The sequence below is a fragment of the Coenobita brevimanus genome, chromosome 64 (assembly GCF_032717465.1).
Source record: "Coenobita brevimanus isolate Jiangsu-jjx chromosome 64, ASM3271746v2, whole genome shotgun sequence".
NCBI classification, from domain to species: domain Eukaryota; kingdom Metazoa; phylum Arthropoda; class Malacostraca; order Decapoda; family Coenobitidae; genus Coenobita; species Coenobita brevimanus.
The window spans coordinates 23,571,649-23,595,887 of NC_137017.1; the positions used below are offsets into that span (position 1 = coordinate 23,571,649).

Consider the following 24,239-nt stretch of genomic DNA (forward strand, 5'->3'; position numbering starts at 1 on the left):
CGAGCTTTGTGTAAGTTTAATTGACATTTGATCCCTTACCGTTGTGGCAGCAGATTGGTCAGCATTGCTTGCTATAAAATTGCTGGCTCAAAGCGCCAGGGTTCAAATTCTGTTGCAGGCAGCTGACGCCACTCTACTTAAGTGTCCATCCACCCATTGTGGGTTGTTAAATAAAATGAGTACCAAGGGTAACTTCTGGGGTAGCTGACTGTGGTAAACTGAATGACGCAGTACCTGAATAGGCTGCGGAGATAAGCACCACAGCTAAGTACAACATGGCGTCTGCCCCGGTCTTTGTATCCATACATAATGCAATCCTTTATTCCCAATATGAGCATAGGATGTACACATAATCAGTGGACAGACATACCGCTTTGCTGGGGATGGACGCCCTCACGCGATGCCACCGATATAACAGGGCGGATCCTCTGCCTGGTATTACAAACGTCACTCAGCTCCCTCTCTGTCCCCCGAAAGGAGTATGGTGGTCTGCAGGGGCAGTTCATCTACAGCCTACAGGCCACCAGGTTTACGTCCAACTGAGCCTGCGGCCACAACAGCAATAGCAACAACAACAACAACAGTAGATATACGACACACGCTGTGATAATAAGAAGAAACACTGTATGCATTATAGCCTACAATTTTTGGTAAGTTCCAGTCCTTTCCTAGAAAATGGTGTGCAACAGATGATGTTCCATTTATACTAGTGGGTGAACAGGGACGAGAGAGAATCAGACTAAGTTCAAAAGTATGGCTCGCCCAAGAATCGAATTCATACACCACTGGCTAAGTAATTGGCTTATAGGAGAATTTGTAACACCTCTTCCTTAGCGATTTACTTTGAACATTACGCCCCACTATCCTGTTGTATGCTGTTGTTGCATACTGTCAATAGTAAGACGATATAAATAACATACAGGAAAATGTTATGGAGCAATATGCAAAGAAAGTCGGTAAGGAAGAGGTGCTACGAAGCCTCCCATACCACCTAAAATACATTTGTTATTCCCGGCTGAGGTACACAAATGATCTTATGATCAGTTTCCTTTCGTAATTTATATTTGGCTCTGCAGGAAAAACAAGAGCCATGGGAAGATTCTGTACTTAACTTTCGGTGTCCATCCTGCAATAAACTAGGGGAAGGAAGCTTCTGCAATCTTCTTTTGTCCTTCCTGCAGCAATATGGGAACATAGGAGTCTTTTGCAGTCAGCGGTGGCTAAATGGTTAGCAGTACTGACCGCAAAGCTGCCAGCCCGATAGCGCCAGGGATCTAATCGTGGGGTGGGCAGGTGGCGCCACTCTACTCATGTGTGCATCCACCCTTTGTGAGGTGGTGGGTACCCAGGGTAACACCCAGTGGCAGTAACTGTGGTAACCTGCATGAGGTAGTGGCCTTGTATCCCAAGATGGTGGGCGAATAACCCGCCACGGGCTCAAAAGCCTAGGATATTGAGAGGGGTCTCCTCCACCCATACCTTACCTTCCATTGTCCATCTTCCAATAAAAACAAGAACCTGCGAAGATTCTACTCTCTTCTTTCTTTGTCTTTCCTGCACTCTGCTTCCCTAGTCCTTCCAATTAAAATGAGACGTGAAAATTTTCTACACATCCTTTTCCATCCTCTTAACCTCTTAACACAAGAACCACAGGCACATTAATTATGCACTGTTTCCCTAGCCCCCCCAACTCTCTCTCTCTCTCTCTCTCTCTCTCTTTATATATATATATATATATATATATATATATATATATATATATATATATATATATATATATACACACACACACACGATAAGGAATTACAAGTTTATTTGTGATTCCGTGCTGTGAATAAAGAAGTGTAATGTAAAGAAGGATAATTTTGTTTGTACACATCGTAATACTTGTAGTAGAATATACTGCATTCTGCACAACGCTTTGTTTTTGAGAAGGATGAAGGGAGAGAGCGAGAAAATGCGATGTTAAATTTAAAACGTGCTTATATGTTAGCACGTATTGACTGGTTGCTTAATGTGATTAACTGATTATATGTTAAGTTCTTAATTGTTTCTAAGTGGTTGATTGCTTATTAGACTTTATGTTTTTTGAGTTATTAATGCACTGTGTATGAGGTTAATAATGCGGAAGAAGTAGGCTAAATTTAGAGCTAGTCTTTAAGTAAATTCTCATTTTCACTCGACGGTGCTTGTGATTCTTTATAAAGTTGCTTTGAAGTCAGAAATTGGTGTGTGTGTGTGTGTGTGTGTGTGTGTGTGTGTGTGTGTGTGTGTGTGTGTGTGTGTGTGTGTGTGTGTGTGTTAACTAGAAATACCTTACATTAATTTTACATAAAGTAGCAGTTTGCTTGCCCACATAAAAGACTGACTGTAGCCTGTCTCAGAGTGTGATTGATGGAGATACAATACATATGCCTTATAGCTCAAACTGAGGTTGTATGATGTAAAAAATGTGCCCATCATAGTATATTCCATATGTATAAGAGTAACCCGGCTTGATTAGGGTAAATTAAAGTCTTGCCGTTATTAATATAATGAATAAAACTATTAGCCCATGTCTAACTTATTTCTCAATTCCTACTGCACCTGTCTGAGAAAATACAGGTTCTCTCCTACTGCACCAACAGTTTTAGACAAGCATAAGAGTCAAGATGATGGTGACGATTAATTTGTGAAGATTCACATGAAAAGGGATTGGTATTCTATCTATAATTTGGAACGGTAACTAAGGACACCAGAGATAACAATACTAATCTCTACATTGAATTTTATAAGAATTAATTTTCTGATGATTGAACGGAAGAATTTTATAACCAATGCAAAGTCTTTGGTTCTGAAAATGTTTTAGTCAATGGCATTGACTGTGAAGCAGTATTTAAACAGAATTCGGGTGCTCTTCGACAAAACGCAGACAGTTGAATTTTGGAACAAAATACCGCAGTACTTACAAAGGATGAATGTTGTTTCTAGTGATGTGGAAATGTCTTTATTCCATGTAGGCACTGGGCAGTGGCTCATAATGTACTGTTGTTGTTGTTCATCAGCCCCAGTCAGTCTGGAGAAGCAAGCCCAACAACCATAATTAAGTGCCCTTGTAGGGCTGTCTCGTGCAGTGAACCAGTGTTCCCTTGTGGTTTACAGCCCCTCGCCACAGCAAAGTACGGGGTTGATTGACTATTTCATTGAACGAAAAAAAAAAAAAAAAAAAAAAATGCCCGGGTCATATGGCGCCACTCAAAGTGTAGGGAAAATGGTGGATGTCTGGTCCCTGGCTCACCATCCAGTTAACAAGGGCACCATAGTAGGCTCCACTTGACTCCATGATTTGGCTATATGGGTACAAACCAGCCTTGTAAATGGCTTCCTGGGTTATAGGAAATCATCAGATATGTCGCTCAATGTAGAGCCACCTAAAGAGGAATGTACAGTAGAGCAATAAAAGGTGACAGGAAGAGAGAAGTACAAACAGAGAAGGCAGACAGAGAAACAGAATAATAAATGCGAAGTAAGTAAAAGTGGCAACAAAATATTACAAGATTGTAACCTTAGATATACAAAGCAGTTCCTTAGGAAGTACAGTGTAAGGTAATACCTTTTTGTGACTCAACAATGCTAAGGAAGTCCGATGGTAGCTATGGTCAAGCCACTCAAGGCTCAGTCCATGACTAAAGTATAAGCCTAAAGATGAAATATGTACTGAAAATGTAATTAATGTAATATCGAAAACAAGTGGTGCTAGGCACAACAAAGTTTCGCCCAACAGCAGTTATTTTATTGCTGTTAAATACTGACTCGTTTCTGCCATTTAGTGTCAGTGCAAAATTAAAGTCTAAGGTAATGGCGCAAATGTTTTAAAGCTACTCCCTCTGAAAATCCGTGATCTTGCGTTTGACCTTTCAAGGTCACTCAAGGTCAAAGACCATGTTGCCAAATGAACCTGTATCTGGGCAATAGTAACTATATCTGTCTTATCAGAGTTTCAAGTTATAGCCCCCTAAATATCCGTTACCTTGAGTTTGACCTTTCAAGGTCACTTACAATCAAAGGTCAAGGTACCCATATGGGATTTCCCATATGTTAAAAATAGTATATCTATTTTCAACCAGTTTCGAGTTATAGCCCCCTGAATATCCGTGACCTTGAGTTTGACACTTCAAGGTCACTCAAGGTCAAAGGTTTTGGTGCCAAATGAAAGCTGATAGTACGAGATCCTGTGTATTTATAAAAGTAAATATCTCTATCTTCAACCGTTTTCAAGTTGTAGCCATTTGAAAAACCATGACCATGATCGTGCCCTTTCAAGGTCACTCAATTACCTCCAAAATTTAATCACTTAATTCTGGGACCAGTCCCCACTCATCCTGAAAGTTTCATGTAATTTCATTCAGCCATTTTTCCGTAATGCTGCTAACAAACTAAGAAACGAACAAATAAACGACCAAAAACAATATATCGCCGGACTCCGTCCGGGCGAGGTAATTAGCCAAATAAATCCATTGGCAGTTACGGCCATGCCACTCGTGGCTCAGTCTATGACTATAGTGTAGGCCTAAAGATGAAATATGTACTGAAAAATGTGATGAATGCAGTATTGAAAATTAGTTAAAAAAGTCCATTGGTAGCTCTGGCCAAGCCACTCGTGGCTCAGACTATGGCTACAGTATAGACCTAAAGATGAAATATTATGTACTGAAAAATTTTATTAATGCAGTATTGAAAATTAGCTTAAACTGTACTGTACGTGAAACTCTATGTACTAAAAATAGGGGCTTTCTAAAATCTTGGTGCAAACTCGAGGTATTCACTGAGAATTTAAATTGGCATAAACTATTCTAATTAATTGGCCACAAAGTTTCTCAGAATGCAAAGTTGAATCTGGTCAACATTTATATCTGTAAATGAAAGGCGTCTGCAGTAAAAGGTTTAATCAAGAATTTTGAAGTTATTATTGGATGCATCCCTCCTTAAGGCGATGCAGGCTACGTTTGTTGTACCTCTTAAGGAGGATGTGAATTTTACTTAAGTCCATGAAGAATGAAACGTCAAGTTGCAGTGGTACAAGAAAGACCATTGGGTTATATTATATTGTATTTACGAAGATTGAATAATCCTAATCAGGTTTCGCATGTATACGTATATTATATTTCTAGTTAAGAAAATTCATACTTATTTCCTATATGCAAGAAATATGTAAAATAGAAATATATTGGACCAATGGTTCAACAACATGCTTATTTTTTCATTTCGTCGTCCGACGCGACCTTCAATTCTGCGACTGTTTGGCCACAAATTTTGAGAACACTAATGGTTGATTATCTTTCATTTAACATTCACTTGTTATTTCCTGTAGTATAGATGTGCTTGATTGCATATAATTGTGCATTTTGTTATGTATAAAGCTGAAATCATATGATCAACTTTTCTAGGTAGGTGATTTAGGCCTAACTGAGTAAGGGGGGATGGTGAATATTTCCTTTATTGTCGTTTCCATTTTGGTGTTTTTTTCTTCCATTTGATAGTTTTTTAGTTCATTTGAGAGTTTGGAGGCCTCATTTGTTGTGCAAATGAATAATAACCATAATATGATTTTGACAGTCTTGGGCCTAATCTGTTTAACTAAACCTATCCTAACCTATCTCATCTGTACCTAATAATTAAATCTACCCTAACCTAACCTAACCCAACCCAGCCTAACCTAACCTAACCCAGCATCCAGTTGGGAAGTTGGGAAACAAAATCCACCTTTCAATATGTTGAGCAAGATTCGGTAATATTCATATGCACACAAAAAAACACATACGGGCATACGTTATATGACAACTCAAATCTACTGAGTATGGTAAGATTGCCTGCTAAAGAAATGGCAATAAGGGAAATAAGCCCCGGGGGGATTTAACGTAAAGGGCTGTAAACTGAATAAAACTTTAATTAGGTTAGAGGTGATTACATAAAGTAAAGGAGTAATTTGTTGCTACATGTAGCAACAACCCTTGGCATGAGGAAAGTTTTATGGATAATATTTACTAAAGTCACAAGCGGAACATTAATATTTAGAAGTGTTTTCTGTTTATTTCTTAACAGTGCCAGACCACTGGTTGTTGAAGTGGCTGGAAATTGATGACTAGGGCAGTAAGCCTTTGCTGACTTATCTGGTGCCCCCTAAGTGCCTTAGTTCAAGTTTTAACAAGGTGTTTTGTGGAATTGGCTTAGATTACTGTACCTTTTGAAGTAGCTTTGGTCTGTTCCATTATTCAACTGAACTTTGTGTGAAAAAGTGTTTTCCAACATTAGCTAAGTCTTTGTCTTGGCTTATTTATCTTGTATGAATTTCCTGGTAGGTGGTGGTGACCGTCATCCACCCTCTTGATATAGTGCTGACTACTTCTTCCTTAGCCTTTATTATTCTTTTTCTGTGCCTGCCCTCCTCTCTTCCTATTTCTCCCACATTTCCTGTCACTTCTTATTGTTTTTCTTTCCTTTACAGGTGGTTTTACATTGAGTGACAAGCCAAATGGTTTCCTGTAAGCCAAGAAACCATTTACAGCGCTGGGTGGTAACCCTATAACCAAACCATACGTGGTCCCTACGTGTCAACAAGTGGGTTGGTGGAGAGTTAGTGCCCCTCCCTGTAAAACAAATAACTCAAAGTCAAATGGCCACCCCTTACGGGATTATGGCGTCTGGAAATAGATTGATAGATAGACAAAGGATAAAAAGGAAAATGAAGTGTTTGGTAATTATAGGGGTTTTTGTCTTCTTAGTGTAATAGGAAAAGTATATGATTGGATACTTATTGACAGTTAGGGAAATAACAAAGGAATTAGTTAGAGAAGAACAGGGAGGTTTTAGGAAGGGAAGAGGTTGTGTAGATCAGATATACATTCTCAGGTCTTTAGTGGAAAAGTTTCTAGAGAAGGGAAAGAAGTTTTATGTGGCCTTCATGGATTTGGAGAAAGCATATGACAGGGTGGATAGACAAGGATTGTGGAAAGTATTAAGAATACTGTATATGGAGTAAATGGGAAGTTGCTGAATGCTGTGAAGGGTGCTAAGGCTGCAGTGCGTGTGGACTGTGAACTAAGTGAATTTTTCTATTTGAAGGTTGCACTGAAACAGGGATGTATCATGTCTCCATGGTTTTTCAGTCTGTTTATGGATGGGGTTATAAAAGAGATACAAGGTAGGGCAGTGGATGTTGGAGCGGCTGTAATGAGAGAGGGCAATGTATGGAAACTCCCCTTACTGTTATTTGCAGAAGAAGCTGTGCTGTTAAATGCAGATGAAGGGGAGCTGCAAGGCTTGGTGAATGAGTTTGGGAGAGTGTGTAAGAAACTGAATCTAAAGGTGAATGTAGGGAGGAGTAAAGTTATGGACTTTGAGAGAGAGTAAGCCACTGAATGTACAATGAGGTTGGATGAGGAGGTTATGGAAAATGTGAGTGCGTTTAAGTACTTGGGTATTGTGATGAGTAGGGATGGAAGTTTAGAGAATGAAGTGCTTGAAAGGGTACAACAAGGAAGAAAGGTTGCTGGTTCTTTGAAAGCTGTGATAAGAAACAGGGAACTGAGCATGGAAGTGAAAAAGTTGCTACATGACAGTATTGTGATACCAACTCTAGTGTATAGAAGTGAAGCTTGGACCTTGTTGGAGGGACACAAGTTGAGCGTGAGAGCAGTGAAAATAAGTTATTTAAGATAAGCATGTGGAATCATATGGAGTGACAGACTGACAAATGAGGAAGTGAAGGAGCATTGTCATGTGGATTAGGATGTGATAGGAAGCATTAAGAGAAACATGTTGAAGTGGTTTGGCCATGTCGAGAGGATGGAGAAAGAGAGACTGACGAAGAGAGAGTATATATCAAGTGGAGGAGGGGGAGAGGGAGGGGGAGGCCAAGGATGAGATGGAGGGATGAAATGGAGAGGTATATGAGAGGGGTTTGTGAGCTGGGAGCAGGGCAGTGAAATGGTGGGGGACAGGGCAACATGGAGGCGATTTGTTTATGGCCACCCCTTAGGGGATTAAGGCTTCTGGCAATAGATAGATAGCTGCATGAATTTGCATTCACCTTGAGACTGTAATAAAGATGATTGACTGTATAGGAATAATGGTAATAACAGTGAAATTTATACTCGCCTTGAGGCTGTAGCAGTGATGACTAAGTTGTGTTGGGGGGGGGATCTGAGGCTGAGGGGCTAGAGGTGGGGATGCCTCTACCTCTTGAAGGCTGAGGCTAGGCCTCTTATGCCTCAGAATTGTGTAAATTGAAAATTTCCGTGTAAAACACTGAACTTGCAGTAGTAGGAGTTGGTGTGTAAAAGATAAAATGCAAACGATGAATGTGTAAATGGCAAGTCCACTGTACCAACACAAAGATCAGAAGCCACTCAAAGCTGCCCTTTGAAAGGAGATGTAATAAATCACTTGCAGAAAGCATTGTTATTCGTAAAATTACACCACCTGGTATACATGACTGGAACATGTTGCCAGAAAATACTGAGGGTGCTGCTTTTGTAAACAAAGGAAGACAATATTATGGATTTACCTTGGCTGTGGAAATGGAGGTGGGCAGAAGGATCTGTTTAGGTCATCACTGAACTTGTCATTTATTTATAGGTTCACTGGTAAGTCTGAGGAGAGAGAGATTCTCCAGCTCCTGGTCTGTACATTATCACATCTACATTAAAATGAGGTAACCTAACTAAACCCCCCCAAATTTGTCATACCACGTTGAGTACACCGCTTCCCGTTTGATCAGCGAAGTTAAGCAACGTTGGGTCTGGTTAGTACTTGGATGGGTGACCGCCTGGGAACACCAGATGCTGTTGGCATCCCTACGTCAAGTGGGGTTGGTGGAGGATTGGTGCCCCTTCCTGTAAAACAATTAACTCTAAGCCATTGGCCACCCTGTCTGGGATACATGGCGTCAGGCAATGAATGAATGAATGATGACCTTGGCTGTGGAAATGGAGGTGGGCAGAAGGATCTGTTTAGGTCATCACTGAACTTGTCATTTATTTATAGGTTCATTGGTAAGTCTGAGGAGAGAGAGATTCTCCAGCTTCTGGTCTGTACATTATCACATCTACATTAAAATGAGGTAACCTAACTAAACCCCCCCAAATTTGTCATAGTACAGGGGGATTTGTTTGATTTAGGATTTTATTTTCATTATGACAGAATAAGGTGCTGATGTTAGATGCATGTAATTGCCCTAGCCCAAGGCTAATATGGATATGAAACAGATGAACAGCACACTGAAGTTGCCCTTCTGCTGTCCACCATTCCTCTTTCAAGGGATAGGGAGAGAGCTTAGGGACATTTGTGTACTCATACAGAGGAGCCATCCAGTTACATCAGTGCCACCATGAGAAGGTGTCCCTCTCTAATTAGATTCTAGCAAAAGTGTATACTGTGTATTGTTTACCTTCATTAAGCCATTCAGTATGAGAAGTTATTCATAAGCTGGACTAAAATATCTGAAAGTAGCAAGAAGAAAAGTGATGTCATCATGCTAACTCCCCTGGTGAGGGTAATTGTAGTATTCTGCTCCAGCTAATGGTAAAACATTGTTATACAGTCGAGTGAACTATAGGTGTCTTGAGTGTTAAGATATCAGACTTTCAGTATATGATAGACCTGTATGTGATGAGTTCTATACATTGATGACAAAGTTAGGACCTTTTTTCAATATATGATAGCATTTTCACTTACACAGTCATTATGATCCCGTATGAAACTTCGCTGGTTGATGTACAATTACTGTACCATGTTTGCTTATACAATTGTTGATATGCAAGCTTACAGTCATTCGTTTAAGATGGCTTTAAACTTGTCACAGTTGGGTGTGTTAGTGATATAACAGTCATGTGGTGTTGGAGTTCAAGCAGCAAGTGAAGCTCGGTGAAGTGAAATAACAACTAATTTAGGTGAGTTAGGAACTTGTCTTTAGACTTATTTTTGTCAGCAAGCAGCAAGTGAAGTGAAATAACTACAAGTTTAGGCAAGATGGAAACATGTTTTTAGACTTTGGTGAGTGACCCTTGGTCAAAAACAAACCCCCATTGAACCCATATTATAATTTACTCGATATATGGTAGATCGTTATGCAATGGATTTTTTCCAAGTGCATCCTTATCATAAAATAAGAGCATGCTGTACTGTCTTCATTAACTTTCTCAAAGTGGGATCAGTTCTGTTGTTGTATTCCGTTCATCCTAATTCCTGATGGTTTTATTCATCTGAGAGTGGGTCATTTGAACCAGACTATTAATGGGGTTCTCATTAAATCTTCTTGTGATTAGAACAACTCTTAAGTGATCAATTGCAGTTGATGTCAGAAGATTTTTTTCTGCTGAGTGAGTCATAGGATGATTGGAGCCTGAGAGACATTATATTAGGATAATATTTTCAGAGATTCAAGATTGATCACTCAAGGGAGATGCAAAGAATATGTACGGTAATTATTCTGTAGCCCTCATGAACTCCTTCAGTAGGAGAGGTTTTTCATCCTTAGTTTGGAAAAAATGCATTGTCTGAGTAAGGATTTTATTTTACAGTATATATATTTATGTTGATGGTAGGTGGGGGCACTCACCATCCACTCACTCGTTGTAGTGCTGCATTGGGTGTCTGCCTTTTCCTCTCTTCCTTCCCTCCTCTTCTGTCTTTCTTTCCTTCATTCTTTCCTCTTCCTTCTGCCTACTGGTGACTTTACACTCCCTCTTCTGTCTTTCTTTCTCTCACTCTTTCCTCTTCCTTCCACTTATGGGTGACTCTGCACTGAGTGACAAGCCAAATTGTTTCCAGTACAGCAGGAAACCATTTACTATGCTGGATGGTTACCATATAACCAGATTATGGCACCTGGTGGTTTAGTGGGTAATTAAGGCGCTCCAATTGGATTGAGCCTGTGTAGGTTTATATCCAAGGGGTGGTTGGGGGATGAGTGTGGCTGTTCACTCTCATCTTAAATGCCAGGACCAACTTGCCAAGCCCCAGGCTTCTACGCTCTTCATGGGGTGGCTTAGGATTGGATGATGGATGGATGGACTAAATAAGCCATTGGTGTGAGATGCAAATAATATGTTGAGATTCCTGCAGAACCTTGTATGGTATTGTGTTGGCTGACATCTAACCCAGGATTTATTTTCAGAGTTGTGAAGTGCAAGGAGTACAGAATTAGTCATATTATTGGCCAAGAGACAAACAAAATGGAGGATGCAGGTGTTCAAGAAGTACCTTGCCGCACAGCACGAACTCTTCAGAGCTCAGCTGTGTCTAGGCTTGCCAGGATGCTTATAGACTGTGCCATTCCCTTGAGCTTGAAGATATACGCACCTGACATACATACCTCATCCATGAATCCTGGGTCCTCAAAACTGGAAAATGAAGTGGAGTGCGAATGTGTGTGTTGCCGACAGACCAATATGTCTGATGCAATGATAATGGGATGTTGTATGTTACGAGAATATGGGGTAGACTTGGAAGCCACACATCTTGATCAGTCTATTGTTGGTGTGATTTTGGCAGAGGCTGGGACATCCATGGAGCACCTCTTGCCTGTTAAACAAATGCTATTGGTAAGTTGAACACTGTAAGATCTAATGTATGAAAGTGAAATGTGTAATTTATTTGAATGGCACAAGGCAAAAGTGGGAAGCCTATATGGAGTTATGGGTAAAGAAAGACACAAGTGAGGGAAGTTAAGAGGCATTCTGGTATTTATATAGATATACTGGAAATTGTTAGAAGTAATCTGAGATGGTTTGTCCATGTGAAAAGAGTAGAGAAAGTAAGTCTGACTAGGAAAGTTCAGGCATACCCTGGTTTAACAATGTAATTGGTTAGGTAAAACCCCACCATTAGGCGGGGTATCGTATGTCGGGGTACTTTTAACATGTAAAGTACTGTAATGGGGAGCGTTTACCAGCCTTGGGTTTTCCCCCAAACCAAGTCCAAAACCCACCCAAAACAAGTTCAAAGCTAATCTAAATGTATAACAGCTATAAAAGAAGCTAACCTAAGCCTAACACCTGTAAATAGCTCACTAAAATCAACAAATAAAATCTGAAAATCATCAAATATAAGTATGGAAAAAAATCAGGCTTAGTAAACTGTACCCCAGAATGACAATATTCACTCCACCTATGGCTAAGACACATTAATCTAAGTCTAAAAACAGTTTATAAATCAACCTAAACATACAATTTTAGTCTAAAATATCATCAAAATTGGTAAAAAAAATCAAAATCCATTGTTAAACCAGGGTTTGGCCATCGTTAGGTGGGGTATGGTGGTATTTCTACCCCCATCGTTAAGCTGGGGTATTGTATATCGAGGTATTACTGTATATTACAGTATGTGAGTTAGGTGGATGAGATGGAGGGAAGGGGAGACTGAGGTGAGGTTAGGTGGAGGGAGGGGAGACAAGATGAGGTGGAGGGAGGAAGGAGAGAGGTATATGAATGGGGGTGATCTGAGTTGGAACCCCAGGTTCATCTGAAATGTCAACTCAGTTGACTGAAGGCATAAGATGCCCCCCTCCTGCTGTCCGCCATCTTCCGTTTGGGGGATTGGGAAGGAGTTGTGGGACGTTTCTGTAACTGAGCAGCTCCATACCCCACTTATTTATACTGGTATATATATATATACACGGTATATATATACACCCACCACAAATTGACTTAGGACCTACACATAGAATTGCTATGGGAGAGTTGTCTGTCTTTGCTTTGTGTTTCCACCTCTGCCAGGTAAATTTTTTGGGCAAGAAGTAACTGGCAACTCCTCTGGTGTTGGCAAGAGGCAAGGCTGGCATTACGGTATGGTACGGTAGATATTTAGGCTGAAAGTACGGTACGGAATTACGGTACGTTTTTTTCCGTGAAGTACGGTACAGTACGATTTAGGTATGGTAAAACGAACAAAATTCCGTACCGTACCGTACCCCAGGCTTAAATACATGATAATGCCATAGAGAGTACATGCAACTACAAACTCCTTGTATATTTGACTAATTTTGACACTTTATTCAGACGCACATTTATGCAGCACTGGCAAGCCAAGAGTATTTTGACAGGTATGCTTCAGGACAGTCACTCAGCTACCCTGATCACGACGTGTCCAGTCAGTGTCACTCACTGCCTGACCCTGCCTCTATCTCACAATGTCAGTTTTTCTGTGAGCACTGAGCAGTCTGCAGTCACATCTTCCAGTGTTGTCGTTGTCGTCGTCGAGAACATTCTAGCAGTCGGTTTTGTTGTATTGTGTTGTTAAATGTATTGTTGTTTTGTGCTGTGTTGTATTGCATTGTGGATTGTACTTTTGTATTATATTGTGTTGTAGAATGTATTGCTGTTTTTTGCTGCATTGTATTGCATTATGATATGTCTATCTATCTATCTATTGCCAGACGCCTCAATCCCGTTTGGGGTGGCCACAAACAAATCGCCTCCAAGTCGCCCTGTCCCCCGCCATTTCACTGCCCTGCTCCCAACTCACACCCCCCTCTCTCATATACCTCTCCACCCCATCCCTCCATCTCATCCTCGGTCTCCCCCTCCCTCTTCCACCCTCCACCTCACTCACATACACTCTCTTCGTCAATCTTTCACCCTCCATCCTCTCCACATGGCCAAACCACCTCAGTGTGTTCCTCACAACGCTTCCTATCACATCCACATCCACACCACAACGCTCCTTTATATCCTCATTCGTCAGCCTGTCTCTCCACGTGACTCCACAGGCTCCTCTTAAATAACTCATTTCCACCGCTCTCACTCTTGACTTGTGTCCTTCCAACAATGTCCAAGCTTCACTTCTGTACGTTAGAGTTGGTATCACAATACTGTCATGTAGTAACTTTTTTACTTCCATGCTCACTTCCCTGTTTCTTATCACTGCTTTTAAGGAACCAGCAACCTTTCTTCCCTGCTGTACCCTTTCAAGCACTTCACCCTCCAAACCTCCATCCTTACTCATCACACTACCCAAATACTTAAACGTACTCACATTTTCCAATTCCTCACCATCCAACCTCGCTGTACATTCACTGACTTCACCTCTCTCAAAGACCATCACTTTACTCTTTCCTACATTCACCTTTAGGTTCCGTTTCTTACACACTCTCTCAAACTCATCCACCAAGCCTTGCAGCTCCCCTTCGTCTTCACTCAACAACACAGTATCATCTGCAAACAACAGTACAGGGAGTTTCCAAACACTATCCTCTCTCACCAGGGCCACTCCAACATCCACTACCCTACCTTGTACCTCTTTTATTACCCCATCCATGTACAGATTGAACAACCATGGAGACATGACACATCCCTGTTTCAAACCAACTTTCACAGAGAAAAATTCACTTAGTTCACCATCCACACGCACTGCAGCCTTCGCACCATCGTACATACTCTTCACAGCATTCAACAACTTCCCATCTACTCCATATATTCTTAACACTTTCCACAATCCTTGTCTATCCACCCTGTCATATGCTTTCTCCAAATCCATGAAAGCCGCATACAACTTCTTTCCCTTCTCTAGAAACTTTTCCACTAAAGATCTAAGAATGAATATCTGATCTACACAACCTCTTCCCTTCCTAAAGCCTCCCTGTTCTTCTCCAACTAATTTCTCTGTTCTTTCTCTAACTCTGTCTATAAGTAACCTACCATACACTTTTCCTATTATACTAAGAAGACAAATGCCCCTATGATTACCACACACTTCTTTTTCCCCTTTTCCTTTGTACAAGGGAATAATTATACCTGACTTCCAATCCTCCGGGACTCTACCTTCCTCCCAGGCCAATCTGCACATCTTCCACATCCATTCTACTACTATCTCTCCCCCATGCTTCAGCATTTCACCACACACTCCATCAATTCCTGGGGCTTTCCCCGATTTAACTTTCTTCATTGCTTCCACAACTTCCATCCTACTGATTTCTTCCTGTCTTCTCACCTCCCTCCTTCTCCCAGCCATTCCCCAGCCACTTATACTCGCATTACTTCCATCCTCCACGTTCAACAATTCCTTAAAGTGTTCTCTCCATCTGCTCACTTTTTCTCCCTTCTCCACTAGTAATCTACCATTTTTATCTTTCACTCCCCTGCTAACTTCACTTCCACCCTGTCTTACTCTTTTCACTTCTCTCCAGAACATTTTCTTACAGTCCCTCCACTTTACACTCAAATTCCTTCCAAATTCCTCATCCACTCTCTTCTTACTCTCTCTTACTAATCTTTTCACCTCTCTCTTCCTTTCCACATATAACTCTCTCTTCCGCCTCTCAACTTCTTCCACGCCCCTATTTCTCATCCATTCATTGTATGCTTTCTTCTTTTGTGCCACAGCCTGTTTCACCTCTTCAGTCCACCACGCTGTTCCTTGCCCCCCCTCCGTCTTCTCTTCCTTCCACACACCACATCACATGCTGCACATATTTCTTCTGTAAATATCTTACACACACCTTCCACGTCTCCCATCTGCTCCAATTCATATTTGCCCAATCGTTCCTCCACTTCTCTCTTATACTCTGCCTTTTTCTCATCCTCTTGTAACCTTTCCACTCTCCTTGCAACTACTCCTTCCTCTCGTCTTTCCCTTCTTCTGTTCCTCCATCTTACTTGCAACCTAATTCTGGCCACCACCAAGTAGTGGTCAGAAAGTCCACTCCCCCAACCTCTATACACTCTTGCATCCTTTACACATCTTCGCATCCTTTCATCCACACACACATAATCAATCATTGCCTTCCTTTCATTCAGTTCACCACCCACCCTTCTCATCACTCGCCATGTATACCTGTGGATCATTTTATGCCTGAAGAGGGTATTGGCTATTACCAACCCCCTCCCAGCACAAATGTCCACTAGCGCACTCCCATTCTCATCTATCTCAGCAGGCACACCCCACTCACCAACTATTCCATCCACCTTCACATTACCAACTTTACCATTCATATCACCAATCAAAAACACTCTCTCACTCCTTCCAAACTTTTCCATGCACACTTCCACATTTGTCCAGAACTCTTCTCTCACTCTTCTAGCACGATCTTGCGTTGGCGCATACACACACACAATCGCCCACATTTGTATTCCAACTTTCAACTTTACCCACACAATCCTTGACCCAACTGATCCATACTGTCTTATGCTCTTCTTCCATCTTTTACTCACAACTATACACACTCCTTCCTTTGCCCTCTCATTCTCATCTACTCCTGCACATATACCCCATCCATACTCCCATTCTCTCACACTTTCTCCTCTCCATTTTGTTTCAGTTATTCCACATACATCCACTTTCGCATCCTCAAGCACCTGGACAATCTCTCTCTCTTTCACCTCATCATTCGCTCCTCTTACATTCCATGTACACATTACCAAGTCCTTTGTCCGGTCCTGGGTCGTCAACGTTTGGTCAGTCCTTGTCCGAGGCTTCTTGTTTGTTTTTTTAGTTAGTTGTTTTCCGGGGAGGGGCACTAACCCTCCGCCAACCCTTTTAGTCGCCTTTTACGACAAGCAGGGATACTGGGGGAGTATTCTTGAAAACCCCCCTACCCCCAGGGGGGTATGTATTGTTGTATTGTGTTGTTAAATGTATTGTTGTTTTGTGCCGTGTAAAATGTGATATAGGCCTAGAAATAGATACTGTATATTTTGCCGATGGTACGATAAAAGTACGGAATTACGGTACGGATTTTTTTCCGTACTGTATGGTACGGAAAAACAACTTGGGGTACGGTACGAAAATACGGTACGGTATTTTAACCAGGTACGGAGTACAGAAAAATATTTCGTACCGTACTGTACTACCAGCCTTGGCAAGAGGTGGTGAAACACTCAGCACATCAGTGCTTGCCCAGAAGCGAGAGTTGGAGTATATGTTCCCGTTGCTCTGAGCTTGCACCTCCCTCTTTTTTCGTATGCATTACTGCTTGTCCTGTTATTTTCCTAGTTTTGAGTTGTCATGCCTAGAAAGAACTGCTCAAGGGATGAGAGGGTCCGTATCATTGCATGGAGGCAGGATAATGTCCCTATCAACATGATTTGTGAACGTATTGGACGCACAAATTCGACCGTCTTGAAGATTCTTGCTGCAGCACGCGGCCTGCCACCTGATGTTGTACCAGAGCATAAGCATGGCGGTGGAAAGAGGAGGACGATTTCCAGAGGTACAGATATGCTTCTGAAGAGGGAAGTAATCAAGAATCCTCAACTGAGAGCAGCAGAATTGAAGAGAATGCATCCCCAGCCGTTACAAGACATCTCAATTCAAACTATCCAACACTGCTTGCAGAAGGAGCTGGGTTTGCCAAGCCGCACCATAGCCAAGAAACTGCTTCTCACTGACTGCATGAAGAAGCAGCGCATTCAGTTTGCCAAGAAGTTTGTACACTGGACATCGGATGAGTGGAGAAAAGTTATGTTTTCCAATGAAAGACATTTCAAGTGTTCCAGGTGTGTTCTGCCAAGGTTCGTTGCCCTGCCTCCCCTAGTCGATGTGACTCTGCTTACGTGGTGCCGACTGTTAAGCACCAACAATTAGTAATGGTATGGGGGTGTTTCTCAGGTGAAATGGGAAGGGGAGGCCTCTACTTTCTTCCTAAGAACTTGATGATGAATGGTGGCTGGTACATTCAAGTTCTGAAAGATCATTTGTTAAACTTTTTTGCTATTCATGGGTGCGACTTTTTCATGCACAATTCAGCTCCATGTCACAAGGCAAGAAAGGTGACAAAATGGCTTCAGGATAATCGGATTGAGGTCCTCGACTGGCCTGGCAACAGTCTGGATCTAAATTCAATAGAAAACTGCTGGGCAAAGATGAAGAAAATCATGGCAGAGAAGAAGACACCCAATCTGGACAACCTCAAGACTGAACTGACAAATGTTTGATGCAAAGAAATGTCCTTAGATTACTTTACAGATCTAAGAGATTCCATGCCAAAATGCATCCAAGTGGTCCTGAAAAACAAGGGAAACATGATTTCACATTAATGAATGGCATTTCATGAACAAACATTATGATATACTATGATTTCTGTGTTTTTTTAATACCTTGTGGGGGGGAGGTCCTATGTCAATTTGCTGTAGCTGTACAGTATACAGTATATATACAGTACTGGATATGTGTGCATGACATTACAGTACTCTGAATCATGCTCTTTACTTACAGGAACACTTACAAAAGGTGGTACGATGGTGGCGTGAAGAATGTTGGCTAGGAGGACGTGATTCTCGTTTAGCATGTGAGGTGCGGTGGAGTTGTTATGAGAGGCTGAGACTGCTCGACACTTACTGTTGCTACCCCTTGCTGCTGCTTACCTTCGAGCTGCTTTTTTGCCCTGAAGCTGGCCACATCCCAATGGTAATAGCACTGCAACATTGTGACAGTGTTTTCAGTGTTGCATCTCCCACCTTTCACTCCAGTATTATTGTTTCAGCAGTTACTGCTGTTATGAACTTTCTGTTCTAATGCTCCAGTTACTGAGGGCATGCAGCACCCATCAGGTAATACACTTTCCCAGTACTTCACAACATGCGGGTGATCAGCTTTGGAACTGTCTTACCTAATCTATATATCCCTGTGCCTCTGATTTCCATTCTTTTGAATATAATGTGTCCAGGCATCTCATATTAAACAGATATTAATTTTGGTTCCATTATTTAGTTTTTTCATAGAAAAAGATGAGAAACTTTGTGGCATGTACAGTACGGTACCTTTAGTTTTTTTTTTTTTTTCTTTTTTCCCATAATCAGTAGATATACACTCAGACCTCGATTTATGGGACCTCCATTCAAGGGATTTCGGATTTAAGGAACTCCATATTCTACCTGACGGACGGACAAGACCATTCAAAAATGATACGTAATGTCTAGATTTTAGACATTAATATGTTTCTGTATACAGTACCCTTAAAATAATAATCATATAAATAAGTAAGATAAGTGAAACATTCATTGCGTTTCATAATAAGATTTTCTTTACATGTGGTAAAACAATGGACATTTTCAAGTAAGGGACAAGTTGATTCCCCATTTAGTTCCTTAAATCGAGGTTTGAGTGTACTGTATGTATATATATATATATATCTATCTATCTATCTATCTATTGCCAGACGCCTCAATCCCGTTTGGGGTGGCCACAAACAAATCGCCTCCAAGTCGCCCTGTCCCCCGCCATTTCACTACCCTGCTCCCAACTCACACCCCCCTCTCTCATATACCTCTCCACCCCATCCCTCCATCTCATCCTCGGTCTCCCCCTCCCTCTTCCACCCTCCACCTCACTCACATACACTCTCTTCGTCAGTCTTTCACCCTCCATCCTCTCCACATGGCCAAACCACCTCAGTGTGTTCCTCACAACGCTTCCTATCACATCCACATCAACACCACAACGCTCCTTTATATCCTCATTCGTCAGCCTGTCTCTCCACGTGACTCCACAAGCTCCTCTTAAATAACTCATTTCCACTGCTCTCACTCTTGACTTGTGTCCTTCCAACAACGTCCAAGCTTCACTTCCGTAATATATATATATATATATATATATATATATTTATATATATATATATATATATATATACTGTATATATACACACACACACACACACACACACACACACACACACACACACACACACACACACGGAGGTAAAATATAAATGATGACGTTTAGTGCTAGTGGCAGTACTGTCAAAGCAATGGGAGTGTATCCATGTGCAGTTTGCAACAAGGGTGTGGGAAGCAACTCCATCTTGTGCAGTGTTTGTGGTAAGTGGATGCATAAGGAATGTAGCAGTATTAGAGGTAGACTGTGAAATAATGCTGATTTCATATGTGCATTGTGTTGGCAAGAGCATGTAGAGACTCTCAGGCATGAGAAGACTGATCCTGCTGGAGAGTCTCCTGAGTGTGTGAAGGAATTTTTTTATTTGGGGGACATGTTATGTGCTGGAGGTGTGGCTAGGGTAAGGAGTGGTTGGAGGAAGTCCTGGGAGCTGTTGCCTCACCAAACATTGAGAGGGCTCTCCCTCCATGCTAAGGGATCTTTGTATGTGGCATGTGTTAGGAGTGTAATACTGTATGATAGTGAGACCAGGACAGTGAAAGAAGAAGATATCATAGGTTCAAACATACAGAAATAGTAGTGATTATTCAGATGTGCAGTGCATCTTTGAATGTAAAGCCTGTGAGTGGGCTGGAATTATGATTGAAGAGGAGAGGAAGGATGGGACTGGAGTGTATTAGTGTTGTGATGATGAGGGGTAGATTGAGATGGTTTGGGCATGTTGAGAGGATGGAGAATGACATTTGGGTGTAGAAGGTGAGAAGGGTGAACGTTAGGGGTGGGGTTGTGAGAGGCAATCCAAAAAAGAGCCAGGATGAGGCTATAGAGTGTGACCTCTAAGATGAATTTCTGAATAGGGAGGCTGTCATAGATAGAGCAGCATGGAGAGCTATCTATTAGGTGACCAAGGTTGACGCATGCAAGCATGTTGGAGCCTTTATAAATGATACAACATGAACGAATGCCATACTACCCCATAACTCTTGTACAGGGGGTGTAACCCCCTACAAAACACTATACAGTTTCCCTCATTAACGACAGGTTATGTTCCTAAAATGACTGCCCCGCTTGCACACTCTGTTTCCTTTTCCCTCTCCCTCTCTTCCTGCTGTCTCAGTCACCCAGTCTTGAACCCAGGTGTGCTCTTGTGAAAATCCAATGTGGTCCCCATCCTTTTTTTTTTTTTTTTTTTTTTTTTTTCCCCCTGTCCTTGGGTGGGAAAGGAGGTCCAGATGATGATGGTGATTTTTTATTTATTTATTTTTTTATTTATTTATTTTTTTTGAGGAAGAAGGAACCAAAGGTCGGAAGCCCACAAGATTATTCCTTCCAAGAAAAAAATAAAAACAGAATAACAGAGGCAAATTTAAGATCAGACACATTGTGTTTAAAAGACCGAAGGTCATAGGCAGTTGAAAACACAGACAGAGGAAGCCAGTTCCAGAGCTGATGTGTAGTGGCTTCTGCCTGCCCTACACTGGATACTAATGGAGGTAGAGACAGACTTCGGTGGGTTCCCATGTCACTAGAACAAAAAAAAAAAAAAAAGAGAGAAAGAGAGAGATTGTGAAGACTTGACACCAAAGATCATGTGATTTACATAGTTAAGAGGTACAGCATTAATGAGTCTCACTGTCCACACCATACATAAGAACAGAGACAAAATAGAATGATCTGTGCAACTAGCAGGTGGCCAGGATGTTGGGAACCACTCTTAGGTGGAGAATCAAGTGCTGTTGAAAACCAAGAAAGTGATGTACAAGTACTTATGTGCCCAGTGTGAGCTTAATATGGCTGTGGACAGTAGTGCTGTTTGCTGAAAGGCTCCTTAGATCTATGGGAAAATGTCTCAGGTAATGAAAGAAAGGAATCCCCTGCCCTTCATGGCAAGCAAGGGCTGGTTCACTAAGTTCTGTGCCCGTATGGAGCTGCACTATGCATTGCACTGTCCCTTGTCATGGTAGGTGATCACCATGTTGTACACTGTAGTAAACTCATTTTTACACCCAGTGATGTTCCTATAAGATGTGTGTTGACTACATTGAGTGGTAAGTATAATTGTGGGAGTGAGGGGGGGGGAATTTTCATGAGGGCTAAAATGGGGACTTTGGGGAAAATTTTCTATTTCACCATAGCATTTAGACATGTAACAAGAATTTCAGGGGTACCATGTGTTTGGTTCAGTATGCACAGTAAAATTCATTGATGCATTACTCGCTTAAGTGGAGGGGTCGGGTATGTACTGTATATAATGCAATAAATGTAAGTGCTGATGGTTCTAGAGTTCTGAAAAATGTGTGAATATTTGTGTGTCCCTTTTCACTAGGCATGCTGTTGATAGTTCTCCCACTTTTGTGATTTCCATTTTTCTCCTTTGTTTGAGGGTTGTGCCTCACTCCATCTTTGGGTTAGATAAAGGTTGATGTACGGTAATGATGATGGCTCCCACTTCTTTACTATGTCTTTCCTTATTTCAGAATCGTACGTAATTAACGCCATTCCTAGATGAGGAAAATGATGATGATGATGATGATGATTTTCCTACTATTATGAGTTCTCTTTCTTTGTCTCGAGACCAAGAATAATGCTGCTGCTGCTGCTGATAATGATGCCAGAGATGAGAAAAAAAACATAAAATTAATATCCTCATTTTTCCACAGATAATGAGGGATATGTCAGTCCGCCATTGTGCAGCATATGGGCGATTCCTCTCAAAGTTGCAGCCTTTCTCAATCACCAAGCTGTATACAAGTTCCCTCAACTTCAGCTGTCCCTCCATCATTGCAACGATCTGCAAATTCTCCCCAATGCTCAAATTTGTGCACTTGAAGATTGAATTTGCAGTTGGAACTCTTTTGAGGGAAATGGGGAAAGTGACACCAAACCTAGAAACTCTTATTATACTTGTGAAAGAGATTGAGCAGTTCGATTCAACTTCATCAACTGTGAATATTGTGATTTCTGCAGGCCCAGATTTTGAAGATGAATTATTTTTTGGATTCTTTGATGGTCTGAGCAAAAAGGACATTGCAAGGAAGATTGAGCAGGGGGAGATGGAAGATATTCAGCTATCCTTCCCACAGCTAAAGTACCTTGATGTAGGGAGCCATAGAGATGTGAGAGATTTCCTACATTATCTCCTTCACCTATATCCTGATATTCATAGCATTAGTTGTGATGGGGAAGGCTGGAATCTTAGCAAATATTCTATGTCATTTTCTGCTGTGACCCCCTCAACATTAGGGAGTGGCCCAATGGCTCTTAAAGGCAGTAAGAAGGTCTACAATCTACGAGACATGAGTTTCTCCTCTTTTTGTTTGGCTTCACAGCTCACAGCAATCATGGAAAGGTATAAGAATCTGGAGCACATTAATTTACATCTCCTAAAGGGTCCTTGGAGGATAGAGAGCACGGGGCAGTTGGCACGGGATCTTTTAGTTTCTACCAGGTGTCGTTGCCTCACAGTATGTGTTGATGTGTACATGAGTAGAAGTGAGTTAGTCAGCCTTTACCGACCAACACTAAGAGCCATCGGATCTCTCGTGACAGTTCTGCAATTCCATTTAACAAATGAGGTAACATCTGCCGCTATTCGTCAGCTTATCAACATGTGCCACTCACTTCAGGAGCTTGCCATTGTGTCCTCCACTGAGCGGTGTGAGGTGGCTGAGTATGATGAGGGAGAGAAGATTGTATCGCTAAACCAATTGCTAGACTTGAAATGCCTTGGAATATCTAGTCAGTACAATGTAACTATGTCTCTCTTTAATCTGATCATGGACCTGTTATCAGTTTCACCCAACCTAACAACTTTGGACCTTGAGTTTGGTGGTCGGAAATCCATAGAGTGGCTGTTGGACACTGGGGTGGCCCAAAAGTTCACCAAACTCAAATGCCTCCGCTTGAGCTTAGTGCATTGTGTCCCTAGTATGGATTATGTGAAGGAACTCAACAAGCATGATGTGAGCACAGTTTTTGAGCCAGTCATTGCCACCGCCCCAAGGCTGACACAGTTGTTGCTTGGGAAAGGCTGTAAGTGCTTATTAAAGGCCCTTCAAGAGAGGTACAGTAATTCGAGACTCCAGATCATTGCAAGAGATCAGCCTTATGTGGCATTCAGAACTTTATCCACAAGGTGTTACTGACTGTGAGAGGAATTACCCACTGAGTCCAGAATGTCTTCCCCCCCCCCCAAACTGGAGGCCAGAATATTCCCAGTCAAAGAGAGAGAGAGGTCCTAAGGTGAATAAAGTAGTGTGGTAGTAGCAGGAGTAAACTAACAGGGCATCATAAGAATTCAACAAGTCATTGGTAACTGTTTAAACACTCAGGCTCCTTTGACTTATTCTCCACTAAATACAACCATCTGGTGTTAGTTGGAATAGAATAATGTACTTGATTTGTCTTAGCCAGGAGAGGTTTTGTGGTATCGTGATTTACACTCAGAATCCTTTGACTCACGCTTGAGCAAAATAATCTGATGTAAGGTAGAACTGAATACTAGAATTGTCTGAACTTGAGAGAATTATGATACCAGTATTATCTCTCTGGCTTCTGCAACTCATATTCAAGTCAGTAAAATCATCTGACATTAGGTATCATGGAATACAGTAGTAGATTTGTCTTGACCAAGAGAGGGCTGATCCATCCAT

The 24,239-nt window shown here is 41.5% G+C and overlaps 1 protein-coding gene and 1 pseudogene across 1 annotated transcript; both read left to right on the top strand.

Moving 5' to 3' along the window:
• The first annotated feature begins 330 nt into the window (after nucleotides 1-330).
• LOC145404707 (uncharacterized) lies at nucleotides 331-23,732 on the top strand. Its single transcript, XM_080276258.1, has 4 exons — nucleotides 331-527; nucleotides 11,156-11,582; nucleotides 18,190-18,381; nucleotides 22,248-23,732. Exons 1-4 carry the CDS (start codon nucleotides 331-333, stop codon nucleotides 23,730-23,732), a joined length of 2,301 nt encoding a protein of 766 aa, XP_080132384.1.
• On the top strand, nucleotides 8,713-8,830 carry LOC145404797 (5S ribosomal RNA; annotated as a pseudogene).
• Nucleotides 23,733-24,239: the final 507 nt, after the last annotated feature.